At 39.6% G+C, this 23,356-nt stretch overlaps 1 protein-coding gene across 6 annotated transcripts in view; it reads left to right on the top strand.

Moving 5' to 3' along the window:
- HEATR6 (HEAT repeat containing 6) overlaps positions 1–23,356 on the top strand; it is a 54,433-nt gene that overhangs the window by 21,813 nt on the left and 9,264 nt on the right. For all 6 annotated transcript variants that reach the window (XR_010838328.1, XR_010838329.1, XR_010838330.1 and 3 more), the window contains 9 exons: positions 4,429–4,635; positions 5,028–5,127; positions 15,149–15,504; positions 16,399–16,521; positions 17,073–17,159; positions 20,401–20,535; positions 21,516–21,638; positions 22,379–22,503; positions 23,171–23,267. Coding sequence is in view for 3 of the 6 variants with exons in the window: in XM_059048611.2 (XP_058904594.2) it covers positions 4,429–4,635; positions 5,028–5,127; positions 15,149–15,504; positions 16,399–16,521; positions 17,073–17,159; positions 20,401–20,535; positions 21,516–21,638; positions 22,379–22,503; positions 23,171–23,267 (1,353 nt within the window). In the remaining 3 variants the exon portion in view is untranslated. The remainder of the gene's footprint in view (positions 1–4,428; positions 4,636–5,027; positions 5,128–15,148; positions 15,505–16,398; positions 16,522–17,072; positions 17,160–20,400; positions 20,536–21,515; positions 21,639–22,378; positions 22,504–23,170; positions 23,268–23,356) is intronic.

A 23,356-nucleotide genomic window follows, 5' to 3' on the forward strand; every position in this document is an offset into this window, starting at 1 on the left:
TACAAGGAATTTCAAATACCCAATATACTAAATAGTTAAACCAGTAGAAATTTTTCAGATTGACTGAATCATCAGCAAATGAGAACCTGAAAAATGGTGGTGGAAAATAAATAAATAATGAGGCCATTCTAGTAATTGGAAGGAAAACTGCTATGAAGGTTGAAAAAATATATATATATGTATGTATTTATGTTTTTGAAGACCCTCCAGCTGAGGGGAGCTGCCGTAAGTAGCCAAGGAGATGGAGATGAAAGTAGATTGAAATAATTTTCATGATGTTTATATCTTTGTATTTTTCAAACATTTACATCTGAATTGCCATGAGAAATTTTACTTATTGCAAAGTGGTCCTCCTTGATTTGTGTACTTCTTAGATATGTTCTTACTGTTTAATTTCAGTAATGCAAGAGATGTGATGAGTGAAAAAAAATATAGAACTCCCTTCTGGAGAAGTCCTAGGTCTAGTACGAAAGCCACACAAAGGTCCTGGAGAAAGGGAAGAACAGTCATCATTCTTATACAGGTTTTTTAAAAGATCAAAGTAATTATTAAAATTCATGAGTTCAGTGTAATGGCAAGCGAAATGAATATACTCAGATTTTTTAGCAGATACTAGGTTTAGAATGGTGTAAATAAGGGTCATGATAATTGTCCACAACAGGTCTTGGAGCGCACCAATGCAAACTGTGCATAGTGTAATTAATTGTGAACCAAGACCCATGTTAGAAAAAAGTGTTTTGGTAGATGATGTCAGTGAGAGAGGCTTTTTAGAAAGACTTCTAGAAAGTTACATGCAAAAATTAAAAGTACTAGTTCATGGACTTCCCTGGCAGTCCAGCGGTTAAGACCCTGCGCTTCAACTGTAGAGGGCGCAGGTTCAATCCCTGGTCGGGGAACTAAGATCCCACATGCCGCAAGAAATGGTCAACAAAAAAGTACTAGTTCATGTCATTGGAATAGAACAGCATTCTGGATTGATCAGAGCTAGGTTAAAAGGCGCAGGCATGTGTAAAAGCTGAGTGGTCATCTCAGGTGCTTATTGAGTATAGAGTTGGATAGTATAGACTGAAGTGTGTCTTAGCCAGGATGAAACATGACAAGACAAAAATCGTGCCTCTTCTCCTTGAAGTACACAGTGATGATGGTTTTAAGTTCATGGCAGCTCTGATACGACCTATGGTAGATTCAGTTGGAAGCACAGTTGTCACTGGTACACTGAGAAATTTTCCAGAGAGAAATGGACAGAAGGAAACATGATTGGACTGCTCCATTCAGAACACCAACAATGACAGGGATTACTTCCAGGAAACTGGAATGTTAGATGCTAGAAGGGTTCATTGAGAAGGAGAAAACTTAGAAATTTCCTCTAGGATTTGGCAGTGTGATGGTACTTGGGAAATTGTCACATGTTTACATGCTGGAAATATGCTTCAGAAAGCACATCCTATGTTTTCAGGAAAGAGAGAGCAATCAGTATAATAATACGACTAATTAAAATGATACTAATACTACTAGTAACAATATGACTAATTTAAGAATTTCTTCTATATGATTTCCTCAGGTGTTACAAAAGTAGATTATATATATCAACAAGACATGACCTAAGGGACAAACTGTAGGGCGTACCTTCCTCTTGGTACCTTTAGAATTATCCTGATTTTCAAATTCCATGATGATTATTTGTTTCTCTTTTAGAGGGCTATGAAATGTGGAAGCAAATCATAATCTAGATAATAGATAGCATAACTAGGAAAGAGAATAAAGAGTTGAAACTTTTAAGTGTCACAGAATGGTAGGTAATCAGGTTTCCTCTTTTATGGTCAATTAAGAACAGGTGACCTTTGCTTGGAGGTCTCTAAATCTAGAGACCTTGACACAGTATGCACATGCCTCCACCTAAAAGGCACCCAACTTTGGGGGTGTGCTCAAATGAAATTAACCCTGAACATATGTGAAGAATAATCAGGACTTGGACAAAGCCAAAGACAAACATAGCCAGGTGCCCTGCGTGGAAACCTCAGTGTTAGCCATTCCCAGCAGTGATGACTTCATCACTCTCCCAGAAATATGCTGAGACTGAACATACGTAAAAAAGGAAAAAATAAGGATTGACTGAGCTACCTCAGCAAAAATTTCTACTATATCCTTAAATAGCAAAAAAGGAAAAGTGCTTTCTTGTTTCATTACCTTTGAACAAGCCTTCGTGCCCAAGGAGGTAAAACTACCCTCTAGTGAAACTGAGTGCACTGATGTTTGTAAGATTAAAAAGGCTTTCATCTACCAATGTAAATATTCAAGCAATAAAAACTTAACAAAATGAGCTCTCTAGAGAGCTGTACCTCTTATGGTTTGCTTATACTTCAGCACTTTCTGCTGGAAGTGCTGATTAGAATGGTAAACAGTACTATATTGATATAAAAATAAATGAAGCAGAACTTGAACCTGATTCAGTGTCATGAATAGCATTTTTATAACAACAAAGGTATATTGAACAGTGTTTAAAGGAAATAAATCAGCACTATGAGAAGTAAAATTCGATATAGTATCATATTTCCATATAGATTTTATACCTCGATGGTAAAAAAATGACTAATTTCGGTGACATTCTTTTGTTTTCATCTGTGATAGTCATGAATGCTTTTTCCCACTTTGGGTACCAAAGTTAATTGAGCTGAAAAATTTTTACTTTTGAGTATTAGTTTATTTCTTTCTACAACTTGGCTTTTAATTTTATTTGGTTTGTGAGCTGTTGAAATTGTAACTTTTAATTATGTGCTAAAGAAATGGAGGTTTAGCATAACATCTGCCTTTTTCGGTTAAGACCAGCCAGCAATCTAATCAGAGGCTGGCATACTATGGCCTGTGGGCCCAATCTGGCCAACTACCAGTTTTTGTATGACCTATGATCTAAGAATGGTTTTTACGCTTTCAAAAAAATTTTTTTAATAAAAGAATAATATTTTGTGACATGTAAAATTTATATGAAATTCAGATTTCACTGTCCATAAGTAAAATTTTATTTGAACACAGTCATACTTATTTCTTTGTACAGTGTCTGTGCTCCCATAGCAGAGTTGAGTGGTCGCAACAAAGACTCTGTGGCCTGCGAAGTCTGGACTATAAAATTTGTGCTACTGGTGCTTTGTGGAAAAGGGTTGCTAGCACCTCATCTGAGTTCTTCTTGGACCAGCTGACTTGTGCACGAACTCGCTCTCTGTCTCTCTCACACACACTTTCCTAATACATTGTCAACTTCCTGCCTTCCTTAAATGATTATGCTTAATTCCAAAGACTCGTACTACTATACTACAAATTTGTTCTCAAAGCAATATATCTTTAGTTTTTTGTTTATGATTCCATTCTACAAAAAACATGCAGGAATGATTTATTTCTTGGTAATTTGGAGATAACAGTTGAAGATTTTCTGGAAAACCTTTTTCACACCAAACTCAGATATGCTTCATATTGAGTAAATACTTAGCTTAGATCCTAGAATTATAATGTCGATTCCTTACTTTTTAAATATCTGACTGAAAGGTTTAATTGACATTTTGGGGTGAGCTGGCCAAACAGGGTACAGTATTACTTCATATTAGTAGTCCTGCATTTATCACCTGCATTCCATTTTGGTTAAATTGGCTTTCTTTTCCTTTCTTTTTTTTCTTTTCTGATTTTTAATACTGCAGAATCATCAGAATACCAATTACAAGTAATCTTTTAACCTTATAAAGAAAATCTTAATGCAGTGGCACTATTCCTGATAGATACAGCAGTCCATTGATAAAGGTGCACATGTTTTCCTTTCTATCCATAAAGTTATATTTAATAGTATTCCTTTGAGTATCAAAGATTTTATTGCAGATTTTATTTTCTGTACCTAAGAATGTTTCTGAAAGTTGGGTCACTAATGGTGCCTGCCAAGCTGAGTATGCACAAAGTTTCTAGTATCCTATTTACTATTGAGCACTCACGGGCGCTTTAGGTTGGAACGTAAAGCAGAAGATCCTCAGGAACTTTGATATGAAACAGACCCTAGATGCGTGTAGTTTTTCCTGCCCACAGGCGGTTTGCTTTTCTCTTTTAATTTGGCTTTATGCTTTAATAAACTAGGCTTCTCATCTTTAAGTTATTTTCATGCTTGTGACGTCAGGTTTTTATACTGTGGTGCAGCTTAGGCTTATGCCTTACAGTAGGAAGCCCTAACAGCCATGTGATTTGAGGCTCTGTTGGTTTTTTGAAGTGTGGCGGTGGGGCGGCGCGCAGGTGGCTTAGTTCGCGGCTGCTCTTAGGGCCTGATGGATAATCACATTGCCTTTATTCCTCTAATTAAAGGGATCCTAAATACTTTGAAAATGAAAAACATATATATAGGGAGAAGGGGATTCGACTCCTGATTTCTAACTGATGTGCATCATCCTGAAATTTCAGACGCGTGCCTGTGCTCTGCAAGTTTTATCTGCCATCTTGGAAGGCTCAAAGCAGTTTCTTTCTGTTGCTGAAGATACCAGTGACCACAGAAGGGCTTTCACTCCCTTTTCTGTAATGATTGCTTCTAGCATTAAAGAGTTGCACAGATGTCTTTTGTTAGCTTTGGTGGCTGAATCATCTTCACAGACCCTTACTCAGATAATTAAGGTAAATGTGCCAAGTTATCGGTGAGTTAACAGAAGCAGTTTCTCTCTTTTTGCATAATGTTTATATTGCCCAAAAGTGAATTGACTTACGAATATAACTAAGTAGTAATTTTATTAAAGATATACTGTTTGGAAGTCTGTTCCTACTTGTCTGATCATAGCTACAATCTCTGTATGTCCAAATAAATGTTTTACTAAAAGTACTGCTTTATCTTTAGTATTACGTTGGACCAATGAGAATACAAGTGTTATTCCCCCTGAAAAAAAACCAAAAAGGAGAAGGATTGGTTTTTAAATAAGTATAAAGACTTTTTAAATTAAAGGCTCTAAAATTTTGTCTCTATGCTGTGACTGTATCAGGCCCACTGATGAGCTCTTCTTTGTGTTTTGCAGTGCCTTGCAAACTTAGTATCAAATTCACCTTATAACCGTCTGAAACTCAGCCTGCTGACCAAAGTCTGGAACCAGATAAAGCCTTATATCCGCCACAAAGGTTGGTGGTAGTTTGAAACTGATTGCTTCTTTATATCAATCAGATCTAGATTATTAGTTTAAAAAAATAGAGCATTTTTATAACTCTAAGATATCTCTGCTTATTCTTCTCAAATTTTGGGGGGTATCAACTATTGCTAGAACCCCACTTTTGACCCCTAAAGCCCCAGTGGACACCACTGGAAAGAAGTGACCTGGAGAATTAACTGTAAAGTTTAATGCCTCTTCAATGCATCAGTGCAGTGACCAGGGTATCCCTTTAGAGTTGAGATTGAGCAAAATCCCTGGGGGTCCCACTCTAGTATGTAATAGTTCATATCCTTTAAATATAAGTAGAGGATGGACGGACAGTCAGATAGACAGACATTATCCTCATTTTGGAAAGAAGAAGTGGAATATAAAACCAAACTTCTTTAACATTATCTCTTCTGGAGTTCAGATAAAATTTCAGCACCTCAAATCTAACTACTGTCTTATTTCTTATTTCCTGACTTACTCCCACATATAATATATATGTGTTGCCTTTAGATTTGTTTTTCTTTTGTTCCAAGCTTCAGGATCAGACCACATTCTGTTGAGTTCTTAGTCAGAATTGTAGAACTTGAAGGAGGCATGGATGTTTTTGTGCCATCGTGGGAGATGTTCTGGACCCAGTTTCAGTCTGCAGCTCACTCCCATTTTTGCCATCGCATAGCCATGACCTTCTCTGAACCCTAATTTCCTCCTAACAGGAAGATCTATGCCTACCTCATAAGATTTTTATGAGGCTTAAATGAGATAATGATATGAAAACAAAGTCCAATCCATCCCTTTCACCAGTGTGTAAAAGGGGACCCAGGAAGGTAAATCTTGCCTTAAGATTGCTTATCACGTTTAGTTGCAGAGGTAAGATTAAGACAGCCCAAGTCTTCTGGCTCAGTCCCCTGCTCATTCCACCGCACTAGCTTCTCTTCATCTGCAAACTGAGGGGAGTGGACCGTGTCTCAAAGGTCCCTTTCAAGTATCTGACTTTGTCCTCCAGCAACCTTTTATTATTAAAATGTTCAAACCCACAGAAAATTTGTACTATTGTACAGTGAACACCTGTTACCTCTACCTAGACTTAACAGTTGTTAACACTGTCATATTTGCTTTCTCTCTCTACATATATGTATCAGTGTGTATATGTGTACATGTATGTGTTTATGTGCATATTTTGGTCTATGTGTACATATTTATATAGACTTTTTCCCCTTGAACCATTTGAAGGTAAATTATAGACATATTTCACCCTAAATACCACAGTACGTATCTCCCCAAAATAAAGACAGTCTCCTAAAAAACACAATACCATTCTCACACCTAAGAAAATTACATTGATTCCATAGCATTATCTAATGTCTAGTCCACATTCAGATTTCCTCATGTGTCCCCAAAAGTCTTTTATAGCTTTTTTTAAAAACCTGGGTTCATTCAAGGTTCATGCATTATATTTAGTTTTTATGTCACTTTAGCCTTTTAAACTTTTTTTTAAATTGAAGTGTAGTTGGCATTATGTTCAGGTGAGCATAATGATTCAACATTTAAATACATCACAAGTGATCACCACGGTAAGTCTAGTAGCTAGCCATCTCTCACAGTACAAAATTATTACAGTATTATTGACTATATTCCTTATGTTGTATATTATATCCCTGTGACTTAATTATTTTATAACTGCAAGTTTGTAACCTCTTAATCCCTTTCACCTGTTTCACGCATCCCCTAACCTCCTCTGGCAACCACCAATTTGCTCTCTGTATCTATAAGTCTGTTTCTGTTTTGTTTGTTCATTTGTTTTGCTTTTTAGATTCCACATATAAGTGAGATTATGCAGTATTTGTCTCTGTCTGACTTATTTAACAGCATAATACCCTCTAGTTCCATCCATGTTGTTGCAAATGGCAAGATTTCATTTTTTAAAAATAAATTTATTTATTTATTTATTTTTGGCTGCATTGGGTCTTCATTGCTGTGTGCAGGCTTTCTCTAGGTGCGGCGCCCTGACTTCTCATTGCAGTGGCTTCTCTTGTTGTGGAGCACAGGCTCTAGGCCCATGGCTTCAGTAATTGTGGCACATGGGCTCAGTAGTGGTGGCTCGTGGGCTCTAGAGCACAGGTTCAGTAGTTGTGGTGCACAGGCTTAGTTGCTCTGTGACATGTGTCATCTTCCCAGACCGGGGCTTGAACCCGTGACCCCTGCATTGGCAGGCGGATTCATAACCACTCTGCCACCAGGGAAGTTCTTTTTTTTATGGCTGAGTAATATTCCCTTGTATACATATGCCACATCTTTTTTATCCACTGAGGTTGGGCATTTAGGTTGTTTCCATATCTTGGCTATTGTAAATAATGCTGCAGTGAACATTGGGGTGCATATATCAAATCAGTGTTTTTGTTTTCTTTGAGTGAATACCCAGAAGTGGAATTGCTAGATCGTATGGTAGTTCTGTTTTTAATTTTTGAGGCACCTCCATAGTGTTTTCTATGGTGGCTGCACCAATTTACATTCCTGCCAACAGTACACGAGGGTTCCCTTTTCTTCACATCCTTGCCAACACTTGTTTCTTGTCTTTTTGATGATAGCCATTGTGACAGATGTGAGGTGATGTCTCATTGTGCTTTTGATTTCCCTGATGATTAGTGGTGATTAGTAATGTTGAGCATCTTCTCATGTTTTTCTTGGCCATTTGTATGTCTTCTTTGGAGAAAGGGCTGTTCAGGCTCTCTGACCATTTTTTAATGGGATTGGTTTTTTTTGTTACAGAGTTTTATGATTTCCTTTTTAAGAAATATATATATATACACACATACACATACACACACGGATATATCATTGGCAAATATCTTCTCCCATTAAGTAGGTTGCCTTTTCATTTTACTAAAGATTTCTTCCACTGCGTAAAAGCTTATTAGTTTGATGTAATCTGACTTATTTTTGCTTTTGTTTCCCTTGCCTGAGGAGACAAATCCAAAAAAATACTTCTAAGACTGACATCAAAGAGTCTACAACCTATGTTTTCATCTAGGTGTTTTATGGTTTCAGGTCTTACGTTTAAGTCTTAAACCCATTTTTAATTTGTTTTTGTATATGATACAAGAAAATGGTCCAGTTTCACTCCTTTGCATGTAGCTATCCAGATTTCCCAACACCATTTATTGAAGATGCTGTCTTTTCTCCATTGCATATTTTTGCTGCCATTGTCATAGATAAATTAACCATATAAGTGTGGGTTTATTTCTGAGCTCTCTATTCTGTTTTGATTACTGCAGTGTTGTAGTATAGTTTGAAATCAGGGCATGTGATATCTCCAGCTTTGTTCTTTTTTCTCAAGATTGCTTTGGCTATTTGGGGTCTTTGGTGGTTCCCTACAAGTTTTAGGATTATTGGTTCTAGTTCTGTGAAAAATGCCATGGGTATTTTGATGGTGAGTGCATTGAACCTGTAGATTGCTTTGGGTTGTAAGGACACTTTAACAATATTAATTCTTCCAGTCCATAAGCATGGTATATGTATCTTTCCATTTATTTATGTTGTCTTCAGTTTCTTTCATCAATATCTTATAGTTTTCAGAATACAGGTCTTTCACCTTCTTGGCTAAATTCTTAGGTGTTTTTTTTTTTTTGATGCAATTGTAAATGGCATTGTTTTCTTAATTTCTTTCTCTGATGGATTGTTATTAGTGAATAGAAATGCAACAGATTTCTGTATATTAATTTTATGCAACTTTACTGAATTCATTTATTCTAATAGTTTTTTGGTGGAGTCTTCAGGGTTTTCTATATATAGTATAATGTCATCAGTGACAGTTTTACTTCTTCCTTTCCAATTTGGATGCCTTTTATTTCTTTTTCTAGTCTGATTGCTGTGTCTAGGACTTCCAATACTCCATTGAATAGAAGTGGCAAGAGTAGGCATACTTGTCTTGTTCCTAACCTTAGAGGAAATGCTTTCAGCTTTTCACTGTTCAGTATGTTAGCTGTGGGTTTGTCATATATGGCCTTTATTATCTTGAGGTATGTTCCCTCTATATCCACTTTGTTGAGAGGTTTTAGCATAAAGTGATGTTGAATTTTGTCAAAAGCTTTTTCTGCATCTATTGAGATGATATATGATTTTTACTCTTCATATTGTTAATGTAGTGTATCAGGTTGATTGATCTGCAGATATTGAACCATCCTTGCATCCCTGAGGTAAATCCCATTTGATCATGATGTATGATCCTTTAAATGTATTGCTGACTTTGGTTTGCTGATATTTTGTTGTGGATTTTTTCATCTGTGCTCATCAGGGATATTGGCCTGTAATTTTCTTTCTTTGTAGTGTCTTTGTCTGGTTTTGCTATCAGGGTGATGCTGGCCTGGTAGAGTGAATTTGGAAATTGAATTCTCTTCAGTTTTTTGGAATAGTGTGAGAACAATTGATATTAAATCTTCTTTAAATGTTTGGTAGAATTCATCTGTGAAGCCATCTGGTCCTGGACTTTTGTTTTGGGGGAGTTTTTTTGATTACTGATTTAATTTCATTACTAGTAATTGGTCTGTTCAGATTTTCTATTTCTTTCTGATTCAGTCTTGGAAAGATGGTATGTTTTTAGAAATTTATCCATTTCTTCTAGGTTGTCCAATTTATTGGCATATAACTGTTTATAACCAACATCTTCGGTGGTGTTGGTTGTATCTCCTCTTTCGTTTCTGATTTAATTGATTTGGGCCCTCTCTATTTTTCTTGATGAGTCTGGCTGAAGATTTATGAATTCTGTTTATCTTTTCAGAGAACCAACTTGTGGTTTCATTGATCTTTTTTTTTTAAATATCTATTTCATCTATTTCCACTCTGATCCTTATTTTCCCCTTTGAGTTTTGTTTTTCTTTTCTTAGGTTTCTTTAGGTATGAGGTTAGATTGTTTATTTCAGGTTTTTCTTGTTTCCTGAAGTAGGCGGTATTGCTACAAACTTCCCTCTAAGAACTGCCTTTGTTGTGCCCTATAGATTTTGAAACACTGTGTTTCCATCTTCATTTGTCTCAATGTATTTTTTAATTTCCTCTTTGATTTTTTTCAGTGACCTATTGGTTGTTTAGTAGCATGTTGTTTAGACTCCACTTGTTTGTGTTTTTTCCAGTTCTTTATCTTATAGTTGATTTCTAGTCTCATAGGATTTTGGTCTGAAAAGATGCTTGATATGATTTTAGTCTTCTTAAATTTATTGAGACTTGTTTTGTGGCCTAACATGTGATCTATCCTGGAGAATGTTTCACGTGCACTTGAAAAGAATGTGTATCCTGCTGGGTTTGGGTGGAATGTTCTCTCTATCTATTAAGTCAGGGTAGTATAATGTGTCATTTAAGGCCAGTGTTTCCTTAAACACATTGTTTCCTTCTGTATGGATGATCTATCCATTGATATAAGTGGGGTGTTAAAGTCCTTACTATTATTATATTACTGTCAGTATCTCCTCATGTCTGTTAATATTTGCTTTATATATTTAGCTGTTCCTATGTGGGGTGCACATACATTTACAAGTGTTAAATCTTCTTGTTGGATTGATCTCTTTATGTAATGCACTTTTTTGTCTTGTTACAGTCTTTGATTTAAAGTCTATTTTTTTAACATCTTTACTGGGGTATAATTGCTTTACAATGCTGTGTTAGTTTCTGCTGTATAACAAAGTGAATCAGCTATATGTATACATATATCCCCATATCCCCTCCCTCTTGCGTCTCCCTCCTACCCTCCCTATCCCACCCCTCTAGGTAGTCACAAAGCACCGAGCTGATCTCCCTGTGCTATGCAGCTGCTTCTCATTAGCTATCTATTTTACATTTGGTAGTGTATATATGTCAGTGCTGCTCTCTCACTTTGTCACAGCTTACCCTTCTGCCTCCCTGTGTCCTCTTTACGTCTGCGTCTTTATTCCTTTCCTGCCCCTAGGTTCATCAGAACCTTTTTTTTTTTTTTAGATTCCATATATATGCGTTAGCATATGGTATTTGTTCTTCTCTTTCTGACTTACTTCAGTCTGTATGACAGACTCTAGGTCCATCCACCTCACTACAAATAACTCACAATTTCATTTCTTTTTATGGCTGGGTAATATTGCATTGTATATATGTGCCACATCTTTATCCATTCATCTGTCGATGGACACTTAGGTTGCTTCCATGTCCTGGCTATTGTAAATAGTGCTGCAGTGAACATTGTGGTACATGTAAAGTCTATTTTGTCTGATATAAATATTACTACCCCAGCTTTCTTTTCATTTGCATTTGCATGGAATATCTTTTTCCATCCTCTCACTTTCAATTTCTGTGTGTCTTTAAATCTGAAGTGAGTCTATTGTAGGTAGCATATATATGGGTCTTGCTTTTTTATCCATTCAGCCACCTTATGTCTTTTGATTGGAGCATTTAGTCCATTTTCATTTAAAGTAACTTTTGATGGTTATGTACTTACTGCCTTTTTGTTAATTGTTTTCTGTTTAGTTTTGTTGTTTTTCTCTGTTCCTTTCCTCTTCTCTTGCTCTCTTGTGATTTAACAACTTTCTTGAGTATTATGTTTGTACAGTAAGTCCCCTACATACAAACGAGTTCCGTTCTGAGAACATGTTCGTAAGTCCAATTTGGTCATAAGTCAAACAGCCTAGGTACACAGCTAACACAATTGGCTATATAGTACTGTACTGTAATAGGTTTATAATATTAATACATAAAAAACAAAAAATTAAACATTTTAAATCTTACAGTACCTTGAAAAGTACAGTAGTACAGTATAATGGCTGGCCTACAGGGGCTGGCATCAAGTGAACAGGCAAGAAGAGTTCTGACTGGAGGAGGGAGTGGAGGTGGGAGATGGTAGAGCTGAAGGATCATCAGCTAGGAGACGGAGGGCAAGCTGCTATTTTACTCACACCTCACACTGATGGAACGCATGCTTGCGTCTTTGAAAGTTCACAACTTGAAGGTTCATATGTAGGGGACTTACTGTTCCTTTCTCTTTGTTTTTTGAGTTTATCTAGTATTGTTTTATGATTTGTGGTTACCATGAGGTTATTATATAACAACCTGGTATACAGCAGTCTATTTTAAGTTAATGGTTGCTTAAGTTTGAGCACATTCTAAAAGCACTACATATTCACTCCCTACCCCCATGTTTTATGTTTTTGATGTCATCTTTAACATCTTTGTTTTGTGTATCTCTTAACTAATTATTGTAGATATATAGGATTTTACTACTTTTGTATTTTAACCTTCATAGTACCTATATAGGTGGTTGTTCCACTACTTTTACTATATGTTTGCCTTTATAGTGAGATTTTTTTTTCTTTCATAATTTTTATGTTTCTACTTATAGTTTTGTTTTCTGCTTAAAGAGGTCCCTTCAACATTTCTTGTTAGGTCAGTTTAGTGGTGATGAACTCCTTTAGTTTTTGCTTGTCTGGGAAACTCTTTATCTCTCCTTCAGTTCTGAATGAGAGCCTTGCCAAAGGGAATATTCTTGATTGTAAGGGTTTTTCTTCCTTTCATTACTTTGAATATCTTGTGCACTCCCTTCTGGTATGTAAAGTTTCTGCTGAAAAGTCAGCTGATCATCTTCTGGGGCTCCTCCATATGTAACTAGTTGTTTTTCTCTTGCTGCTTTTGAGATTCTCTATTTAACTTAAAAAAATATATACATTTATTTATTTAGTTAGTTAGTTTCGGCTATGTTGGGTCTTCATTGCTGTGCGCGGGCTTTCTCTAGTTGCGGTGAGTGGGGGCTACCTTTCGTTGCAGTGTGCAGACTTCTCATTGCAGTGGCTTCTCTTGTTGCGGAGCACGGCCTCTAGGCACGCACGCTTTAGTGGTTGTGGCACATGGGCTCAGTAGTTGTGGCTCGTGGGCTCTAGAGCACAGGCTCAGTAGTTGTGGCACATGAGCTTAGTTGCTCTGTGGCATGTGGGATCTACCTGGGCCAGGGCTCGAACCCGTGTCCCTTGCATTGGCAGGCAGATTCTTAACCACTGTGCCACCAGGGAAGCCCTCTATTTAACTTTTGACTTTAATTATAATGTGTCTTGGTGTGGGTCTTTTGGAGTTCATCTTGTTTGGGACTTTTTGTGATTCCTGGACTTGGCTGTATGTTTCCTTTGCCAGGTTCGGAAAGTTTTCAGCCATTATTTCTTCAAAGAGATTTTCTGTCCCTGTCCCTCTCTCTTCTCCTTCTGGGACCCCTATAATGTGAATGTTAGTACACTTGATGTTGTCATAGAGGTCCCTTAAACTATCCTCATTTTTCTTGTTTCTTTTTTCTTTTTGCTTTTCCATTTGGATGATTTTCATTAGCCTGTCTTCCCAGATAGCTGATCTGTTCTTCTGTATCATCTAATCTGCATTTGGTTTCCTCTAGTGTGTTTCTCATTTTTGTTGTTTTATTCAGCTCTGATTGGTTCTTTTTTATGTTTTCTGTCTCTTTGTAGAAGTTATCACTGTGTCCTTCCATTCTTCTCCTGAGTTCCGAGAGCATTTTTATGACCATTAGTTTGAACGCTTTATCTGGAAGATTGCTTATCTCCATTTCATTTAGTTCTTTTTCTGAGGTTTTGTCCTGTTCTTTCATTTGGGACATATTTCTTTGTCTCCTCATTTTGCCTAACCCTCTGTTTGTTTCTATGTATTAGGTAGGTCAGCTACATTTCCTGTTCTTGATAGAGTAACTAAGTATAGAAGGTGTCCTGTGAGGCCCAGTAGTATGGTCCCCCCTGGTCACCAGAGCTAGGTGCTCCCAGAGTGTCTCCTGTGTGGGTTGCATGTGCCCTTTTGTTGTGGTTGGCCCATGCTCTCTGCAGGTGTGCTAGGGGGTGGGGTTGGTTCCCAGTGCAGCTGGCTGTAGTTGGGGACTGCATTAGATTAACACTAGCTGGGTGGAATCCGCAGGTGAACCCAGGGTGGGTTGAGTGATGCTAGTAAGTTAGATGGGGAGAGTCAGAACTGGTGACTGCCTGGGAATTCCCTGGCAGTCCAGTGGTTAGGACTCAGTGCTTTCACTGCTGTGGCCTGGGTTGGGTCCCTGGTCAGGGAACTGACATCCTGCAAGCTGTGTGGCGCAGCCAAAAAAAACTGGTGCCTGCCAGTGCCTGGCCACCTAGGTAGAGAGGGAGAAAAAGAAAAAAAAAATTTTAAGTGGCATTCGCCAGCTCCTCAGTACCTCTTGGTGACACGCCTTAATATTAGTCAATGAATCTCCTTCACGTATGATCAGGCACTTTTCAAACTGCTGTCTGTGTGCCAGGACTTGGAGTGAGTGAGTTTTTGTGCACAGCCTTTTAGAGTGGATTCTAAATTCTCTGCAGCCCTCTGGCTCTCTCTTGGATGTAAGCCCTGCTGGTTTCCAAAGCCAGACATTATGGGGGTTCATCTTCCTGATGCATGTCCCCTGGGCTGGGGAGCCCAATGTGGGGTTCAGAGCCGACCTCTGAGGCTGTGAAATCCCTCCTGCCTGTGGTCCACAGCACTGGGGGTGTAGGTCCCTGCCAGACCGTGTCTCTGCCCCTCCTACTTGTCTCAATGTGGCTTTTTTTTCCCTTTTATCCCTAGTTATGGAAAATCTTCTCTGCTAGTCTTCCGGTCATTCTCAGAGATAGTTGCTCTCTATGCAGTTGTAATTTTCCCGTCCATGGGGGGAGAGGGCCCAACATCTTCCTCCTGTGCCATCTTGTCCTGCCTCCTCACTTTAGTCTTTTTGACTCTAGATTAGTCTGCGGCCCTTTTTCTTTCTTTTATGATACTGATTTTGGAAGGGTCCAAGCCAGTTGTCTTATAGTATGTCGTATACTCTCAGTTTGTTGGGTATTTTCTTTACAGTGTTAACTTACACGTCTGTCCCTTAAACTGGAAATTAGATCTAGAGGTTTAATTAGATTCAGGTTAAACAAAGAAGCCATAATTCTTAATTGCCTGCAGGGATAGTTACGATCCTTACGGTAACTGTTCCTGTGGTGATAGGTTCTTTTTGATTCCTTTGACAGATGTTAATGTTCGTGTGTCAAGTCTCACACTGTTGGGGGCCATAGTGTCCACTCATGCACCTTTACCTGAAGTCCAGCTACTTTTACAACAGCCCTGTTCTTCTGGACTCAGCAATAGCAATTCAGCCACTCCTCACGTCAGTCCTCCTGATTGGTGGAAGAAAGCCCCTTCAGGACCCCCTCTGGAAGAAGCTGCAGTTAGCTCGCCAAAGGTGTCTTCAGAGCCCTGCTGGCTCATTCGACTTTGCATTTCCATTGTTGTTCTGCCCAAGGAAGACGCCTGTTCAGGTAGCGATGCTGGCTCCACAGGAGGAAGCACCTATGAGCCATTCCCCTTGCGACTGGAGGCCTTACAGGTAGGAGGTTTCATTTCCTCATCTCTGAAATGGGAGTAGTCATTCTTTCTTCATGGGGTGATTACTTCCTGAGGAGTAAGTCTGTGAAAATAAGGTCAAACCAAGCCGTGTGTCATTGGTGTTAGTGGGGGTTGTGTGTGAATTCACACTTTAGGTGTGAATGCTTTGTTGTTTTGTTTTGGGGGGAGTAGGTGGGGGGAGATTGGTTGTAAAATACCACATTCGTCCCCTTTTGTTGCAAGCCATTTTAGTCACCTCAGGTATTATATGGCAGGTCAGTGTAATAGATTATATAATAATTCTGAAAGAAGTTGTAGAGTTAATCTTTGATTTCTGCATCTGAAAGTTAAATAAATGTTTAATTTTCTATAAACTTCTCTTTGGTCTTATATGTGCTTAGAGACAACAAAGTATTTGCTCCTTCAAAGGAAGAAAACCACCCTAGATTAAAGTATTTATTTTTCTGTAATATTTTAAAAATATTAAAGTATTTGTTTTTTCTGTACACCCTAGATTAAAGTATTTGTATTTTGGTCCTAGGGTCTGCTAATTATCTGGTTAATATTGAACATGTCCTTTAACCTCTTTAACCTTTAACTTTTTCAGTCTTAGTTTCTTCAGCTGAAATACTCAATAAATACCTACCAGTAGATAAATTGTTCCCAGGCTTAAGTGTGATAATACTGATAATCTAAATGAAACACATTTTGTAAATTATAAAACACCATAAAATTTTATGATATACTTAATTGAAGATTATGGTTGTTCTTCATTTCATTAACATCAGATTTCAGCCCCTTGCTGAATGTGAGTGATTTCTGAAATATTGAAACACTTCTGGATATTGCAGTCCTGCATTCAGGTCTTGGGGTTAATCCCCTGTTTTCTGTGCAGGTGTTGGCTCATCTGGCAAGGGGCTACTTTTCAATGACTCAGGTCTACTTGATGGAGCTTGGAGAGGTGATTTGCAAGTGCCTGGGGGAGGCAGATCCATCTGTCCAGCTTCATGGAGCAAAGGTAATTTTCATTAAAAGCCTTGTGCTTCAGGGAGCACAGCTTGGTGCTCTTTGGTGACCTAGATGGGTGGATGGGGGTGGGAGGGAGGGGTATCCAGGAGGGAGGAGATATATGGATACATATAGATGATTTGCTTCATTGTACAGTGGAAACTGACACAGCATTGTACAGCAGCTATACGCCAATTTTAAAGAAGGAAAAAAAAGCTGTGTGCTTTTTTTCTTCTCTTCCTTTTATGCTCTTCCCTCTGCTGCATGTCCATCAATTCTGAGTTTCTTTAGGAGGTTTCAGGTAGGGAAGTGATATCAATACATTCCTCTATTTTCAGCTCTACATGTAAACCCAAAGAATTGATTTTGTAATAAATTAACAATATATACTTGGTGATTTTGCTCCTGGAAAGAATGCCTCTGAGATAGGAGTTACTGAGAAAAGAAAGAAAATTAGTTGGAAATTACTTTTCTCCTTGATTTGAGGTAATCTCCAAACTGAAGTGGCTCTTTACCTCCGTGGTTCTAATACTCATCTCTATATTTCTTGTATCTTGGCAGCTTCTGGAAGAACTGGGTACAGGCTTAATACAACAGTATAAGCCAGATTCTTCCATAGCGCCTGATCAGAGGGTGCCAGTCACCTTGGTAAGTAAACGTATAGTCACGGTTTTCTCTTTTCTTAGCGCTTCAGTCAGTTTTATTTTGAGGCTCAGTGATAAAGTGGTGTAGAGAGTATGGTTTCTTCCAATATCAGAAATTATGGTTTATAATCTAGGATGAATAGGTTTTATTTGCATTTCAGTTTATTTGCAGTTTAGTGTGTGGTAAGATTATGTGTAACATACAGCCAGCAATGGAAGAACCAGTTTTGGGGGTTTTTTTTCCCCCACAAAACCTAGTTTGGTTACACAGTGTGCCCAAGAGACAGACGAGAATGTGGGAAGAGCCCAAGATTTGGCATCAGAAGGCATGGGATTAAACCATTTAATGAATATATGACTATGAGCGTAGTTTCCTTGTTGTAAAGAGGAGTAAAAATCCTTAACTCATTGGACTTTTGGAAGATTGGATGAGATGTGAAGACTCTGGCAAATAGTAGATTCTCAGTGAGTCTTAATTCCCTGAGCCCCTCCATGCCAGGCCCCTCCCCCTCGTTCCCATTCAGTTCTGTGGTCTGAGCTTGTGTGTGTTGCGCCACACTGTGCCAGTTACTCTTTGCAGGAGGAACTTGTGAGCCCATAAAAAAAACCTTCTAATCAGTGCCAAAAGCCAGATCAACTCAACATTAGGGACGTTTTCTCCCTCTGCCCTCCTCATCCTGCCTATTCTTTTTCTCTTCACAATTTCCATCACCCTAGATAGAATGCTAGAATTAAGAGTGTCTAGCTTGGGCTTCCCTGATGGCGCAGTGGTTAAGAATCCGCCTGCCAATGCAGGGGACATGGGTTCGAGCCCTGGTCTGGGAAGATCCCACATGCTGCGGAGCAACTAAGCCCGTGTACCACAACTACTGAGCCTGCTCTCTAGAGACCGTGAGCCACTACTCCTGAGCCTGCATGCCACAACTACTGAAGCCCGCACGCCTAGAGCCCATGCTCCGCAACAAGAGAAGCCACCACGAGACGCCCCTGCTCGCCACAACTAGAGAAAGCCCGTGCACAGCAACGAAGACCCAATGCAGCCAAAAATAAATAAATTTCAAAAAAAGAATGTCTAGCTCTAGTCCCTTCCCTAGACTGCTACTAAAACTGAAATGTCACTGTTTGCAGGGAGTTGAGTTGTGCTTTGCTATCAGACAGACCTGGGTTTAATCCAGACTTCTCCCCTTGTTCCAAGTGACTTTGAGCAAGACTCTTTTTTTTTAAAATAAATTTATTTATTTTTATTTTTGGCTGCGTTGGGTCTTTGTTGCTGCACGCAGGTTTTCTCTAGTTGCACTGAGCGGGGGCTACTGTTCGTTGTGGTGCGTGGGCTTCTCATAGCAGTGGCTTCTCTTGTTGCAGAGCACGGGCTCTAGGTGCATGGGCTTCAGTAGTTGTGGCACACGGGCTTCAGTAGTTGCAGCTCACGGACTCTAGAGCGCAGGCTCGGTAGTTGTGGCGCACGGGCTCAGTTGCTCTGCGGCATGTGGGATCCTCCCAGACCAGGGCTCGAACCCCTGTCTCCTGCATTGGCAGGCGGATTCTTAACCACTGCGCCACCAGGGAAGCCCTGAGCAAGACTCTTAACTGTTTTGAACTTAAGTGTTGTTTCATATGTAAAAAAGGGATATACTTTCTGTATTACTAATCTGTTGAGTGATAAATTATCCTAAACACTTTGCAGCTTAAAACCATATCCTACATTTGTTCTCTCACATAGTTTCTGTGGACCAGGAATTGAGGGCAGCTTACCTGATGGTTCTGGCTCAGGTCTCATGAGGCTGCAGCCAGGATGCTGGCAGGGACTGCAGTCAGCCGAATTTGATGGGGGTTGGAGCAGCTGCTTCCAAGGTGGCCCGATCACTCGCATACCTTGCTAGTTGGTGCTGGCTGATGGCAGATCTCACTTAGTTCCTTCCCATGAGGACCTCTCCAGAGGGCTGCTCGAGTGTTCTCCTGACAAGGCAGCTGGCCTCCCTTATAGCAAGTGAATTGAGAGTGAGCAAAACAGAGCTGTAGGATTTTTAAAACCTAGTTTCAGAAGTTCTGCACTGTCATTCCCACAATACCCCGTTAGTTACACAAGTCAGCCTTAGTCAGTGTGGGAGGGGATGGCCTCCTGAGCATTAGGAGGTGAGAATCATCGTGGGCCATCTTGGAGGCTGGCAACCACACCTGTCCACATTCTTCTGGTTTGGGGCAGGAGGACCCAGATTGGGTGTCCAGGAGCTAGGATTGTGGGGTGAAAGAATTGGTGTGTGAATGCATGGCAAAACTGAGGACTAAGTCCATGGGGCAGGAAATGGAGACACCAAATCCCCAGACAGATTTGCACATGAGGCATGAAATCCCAGGGTTTTTATAAAGCATGGGAAGGAGACTGTTAAAGGTACTCTGCAGATGCCTACCTTGAGGGGCATTGAAGTGAGAAAATTCTTCAAAGTGCTGAAAACAGAGCCTGTTGTTCAATTTAAGAATCTCCACTGTGCACCCGGCACTGTGCTAGGGACTTAACACACAGTCTTACATTTTATTATCCCACAAACTCTGCCAAGTAGATCTCTTTGTCCTGTTTTACTGAAGAGGAACCAAAACTTAGACCGGTTCAGTGACTTGCCTGAGGCTGCAGAGGCAGGAAGCAGAAGCTGAAGGGCTAACTCCACCCCAGCTCCTCCTCTGGATCCCGTGCTCCTTGCACTCGGGCACATGGCCTCTGGGCTGCTCTGGGACCCCAGACCCTGTGCCCTCGAGGTTTGAAAGAGCCCTGGCTGGATTCTCGACCAGCTCTGCTGCCCACTAGCAAGTTACGTTATCTCTCTCTGCCTCAGTTTCCTGGTGTGAAAATGGAGATAAGGATACATTCTTCATTTAGTTGGGCTGAAGATTAAAATGAGTTGATATGTGTAAAACACTTAAAACAATGCCTGACATATGGGAAGCTCTCTTAAAAAACTGCTGCTGCTGCTGTTATTGAGATCCTCATCTTCCCCCCCATTATTATCATCACTGTTGCCGCCTTACTGTACCTGACTGTAGTTTCCTCGTGAATGAAACAGAAGCATTTGATTAGTTGTTTTCTAAAGGTCCTTTCATTGCTGTGGAAGAAGTACTAGTAAAAGTATTTATAGTAAGCTACTACTTTAAGGAAAAACTTTTCATCACTGTGTTACTAGTGGTAGTCGTAGCGTCGAGCTGGTTCCACTGTTGTCTCTTGGGCTACAGTTGTAACTGTGCCTCTGTTCCAGGTGGTGATGTTCTGGACTGTGATGTTGAACGGTCCTTTACCCAGAGCCCTGCAGAATTCAGAGCATCCGACTCTGCAGGCGAGCGCCTGTGATGCCCTGTCTTCCATCTTGCCGGAAGCCTTCAGCAATCTGCTGGTAACCTTAGGGGTGTTTTATCATCTTAATTTGTGACTCTGAGCATAAGAGCTTGAGTTTGATTTTGACTGGTTTTCATTTTGAACCAGTATTCAACATTATCTCTGAGGAAAAGGTGCATGTTCTATTTGAGTGTAGGGTGAAGGCAGTGGGGAGCAGCACTGAAATCTTAACGTCTCAGAGGAGCTTTTACTCCCTGTGCTTAGAAGGCAGGGAGAGAGGGGTGGGGTAGGGAGGGTGGGAGGGAGGGAGATCAAGAGGGAAGAGATATGGGGACATATGTTATATGTATAACTGATTCACTTTGTTGAAACTAAGCAGAAACTAACACCATTGTAAAGCAATTATACTCCAATAAAGATGTTAAAAAAAAAAGAAGGCAGGGAGACAGAAGTGAAAGTAGCAGAGGCTTTGAAGTCAGATTTCAGAAAGATTTCAAGTCCAAAAGTTAGAAAATCCTAACTCTTTGGATTTAAATCCTAGCTGGTTTAAATCTCAGCTCTTCTACCTTCTAGCTCTTTGGTTATCTTAACTTCTCTAAAAATTAGTTTTATCACGTATAAACTGTAAATGATGTAATAACATGAAGCATGTGAAAACGCCTAGCTTGGTGCCCGACACACAGTGTTCAGACTGCTACTTCCTTTAATCCTTAATGGCATTTGCATGCATTCTTATTTATGTAAATTAGTTTTTATAAGGAAGGCAGCTTGACTAAAGTAGGAGAATAAAATGACCTGACTCACGATGGTAGAGGTTAAATGTAATCACGATGCTGTGGGTACCCCTGCCCCGAGTGGGTACCCAGATGATAACTGGATCTGAGTTGAACCTTTGTTCTCTGCCAAGTTAGCCTCAAGGGCTCAGTTGTGGTCAACTCCTGCATGTGGATTCAACACAGGTGTGTCACAGTCACTTGTCGACATCGGCTCATGGCTGTTTCATTTGCACTTTCCCTTGGCCAACCTTTCTCATTGCAGAGTGACAGGCAGATCCTGTGCATCACCATGCTGCTGGGGCTGAATGACAGCAAGAACCGTTTAGTGAAAGCTGCGACCTCTCGGGCCCTTGGGGTCTACGTGCTTTTTCCTTGTCTCAGACAGGTCAGAGTGAGCCCATGAAGCTCCACTGTGCCTCTTTACAGTCCATTTTCTTACTCTCTTTGGTGGATATAGAGCTCCTGAGTTGGACAGTAAAGGAAATAAAATTGCTTTGTAATCTGGTTTCCTTAATTGCTACTAAAATATGCTACTGCCTGTAGTTCATTTGTTTTTAACGATTTTGCACACTGGCCGGGACCCTAGAAACAGTAAATGTTTAAATCAGTGGATAATTGGAAAAAATGAAATGGGACATCACCATACGATACTGATAATTTAGACAGCGAATAGAGTTTTTACTAAGAAGGAAATAAATTTCTCCTTCATTCTTACTTGTGACCTTTATCTCTCTGAGAAGTGTGTAAGTGAACAGGATGTGTTTTGGAAATGTGTTTCATTGTCCACATCTCTTCCTCGGGTGGAAATCAAGCCAAGCTCAGAATTCATAGACAGTTGTCGCAGGCTGGGTTATAAGATGTTCACAAGAGCAAAATCTATAGGCTCCTTGGGTGTGCATGGCACATACCAGAATCGTGGGAGACCTTCCCCTGGGATTTTAATGAGTGTCCAAATTGTAATATATAAGAAGAAGAGTAAATAGATTGAGTAAATGAATTTTGATTTCCAAATAGAGATTTGTGGTAAAGGCTTACAGCTTTATCTGCAAATAAATTTCAGAATTTTCAAGGTAGCAGTGTGAACTCCTAAAGTGACTACAGTGTTTTGTTTGGTTTATCTTACAGGATGTCATATTTGTTGCAGACACAGCAAATGCAATATTGATGTCACTTCAAGACAAGTCTCTTAATGTCCGGGCCAAAGCAGCCTGGTCCCTAGGCAACCTGACAGACACTCTGATTGTCAACATGTAGGTGACTCAGCTCATTTCTCCTGGGTGACTCCCAAGCCTAAGGTCCCAAGAGGATATCTTTGAGTCCTATTATAAAGCCAAAACCTTAGTAATGGTTGCCCTACTTTTTAAATATTGTATTTGTATTTTTTTAAGTAGTATATTCACAGGTTAAAAAAAGAATTCAAACAGTACAAAGGGGTATGCAGTGTAAAGCCTTTCTCCTACCTTAATCCCCTAGTTTCCCTCCCCAGAGGCAACTGTTTTATTCATACACAAGTATCTTGCTTTTTGTCATTTAACTCTTACCATATAACACGTATAAGCATTCTCCTGACTTCTTCTGACTTCTTATAAATTGGTATTTATTATTACCCAGTCATCACTATGTGATGATTATTTCACCATTACCCTGTAAGTGAACTTTCATGTTATTTTAGGCTTTTATATGCATTGAACATTTTCGTGCATGAAGTCTCTCCATTTTGAGATATTCTTTTTGGTTACATCCAAAAGACTGTGGACCTACTAGGTCAAAAGGTATAAACTGTAAGTTCTTGGTATAATCTGAACAGATTTGTGGAGCTGTTTTTATAGTTATACTGAGTGAATATGTAATTTGTACATGTCTATATTTAACTAGGCTTTACCTTTTAACGTGTTTTGCCTGCTTTGGGTGGGACAGGGAAACACCAGACCCAAGCTTCCAGGAAGAGTTCTCTGGCCTCCTGCTCTTGAAGATGCTGCGATCAGCTATAGAGGCATCCAAGGATAAAGACAAGGTAGACTGACAGCAAAACCTAATATTTTTCAGTTAGATACTTAGTGTATTACAGTTTTATCCCACCAAATTTATCCCTGTTCAAAGGAG

This window comes from Kogia breviceps, chromosome 19, assembly GCF_026419965.1.
Source record: "Kogia breviceps isolate mKogBre1 chromosome 19, mKogBre1 haplotype 1, whole genome shotgun sequence".
Taxonomy (NCBI): Eukaryota; Metazoa; Chordata; class Mammalia; order Artiodactyla; family Physeteridae; genus Kogia; species Kogia breviceps.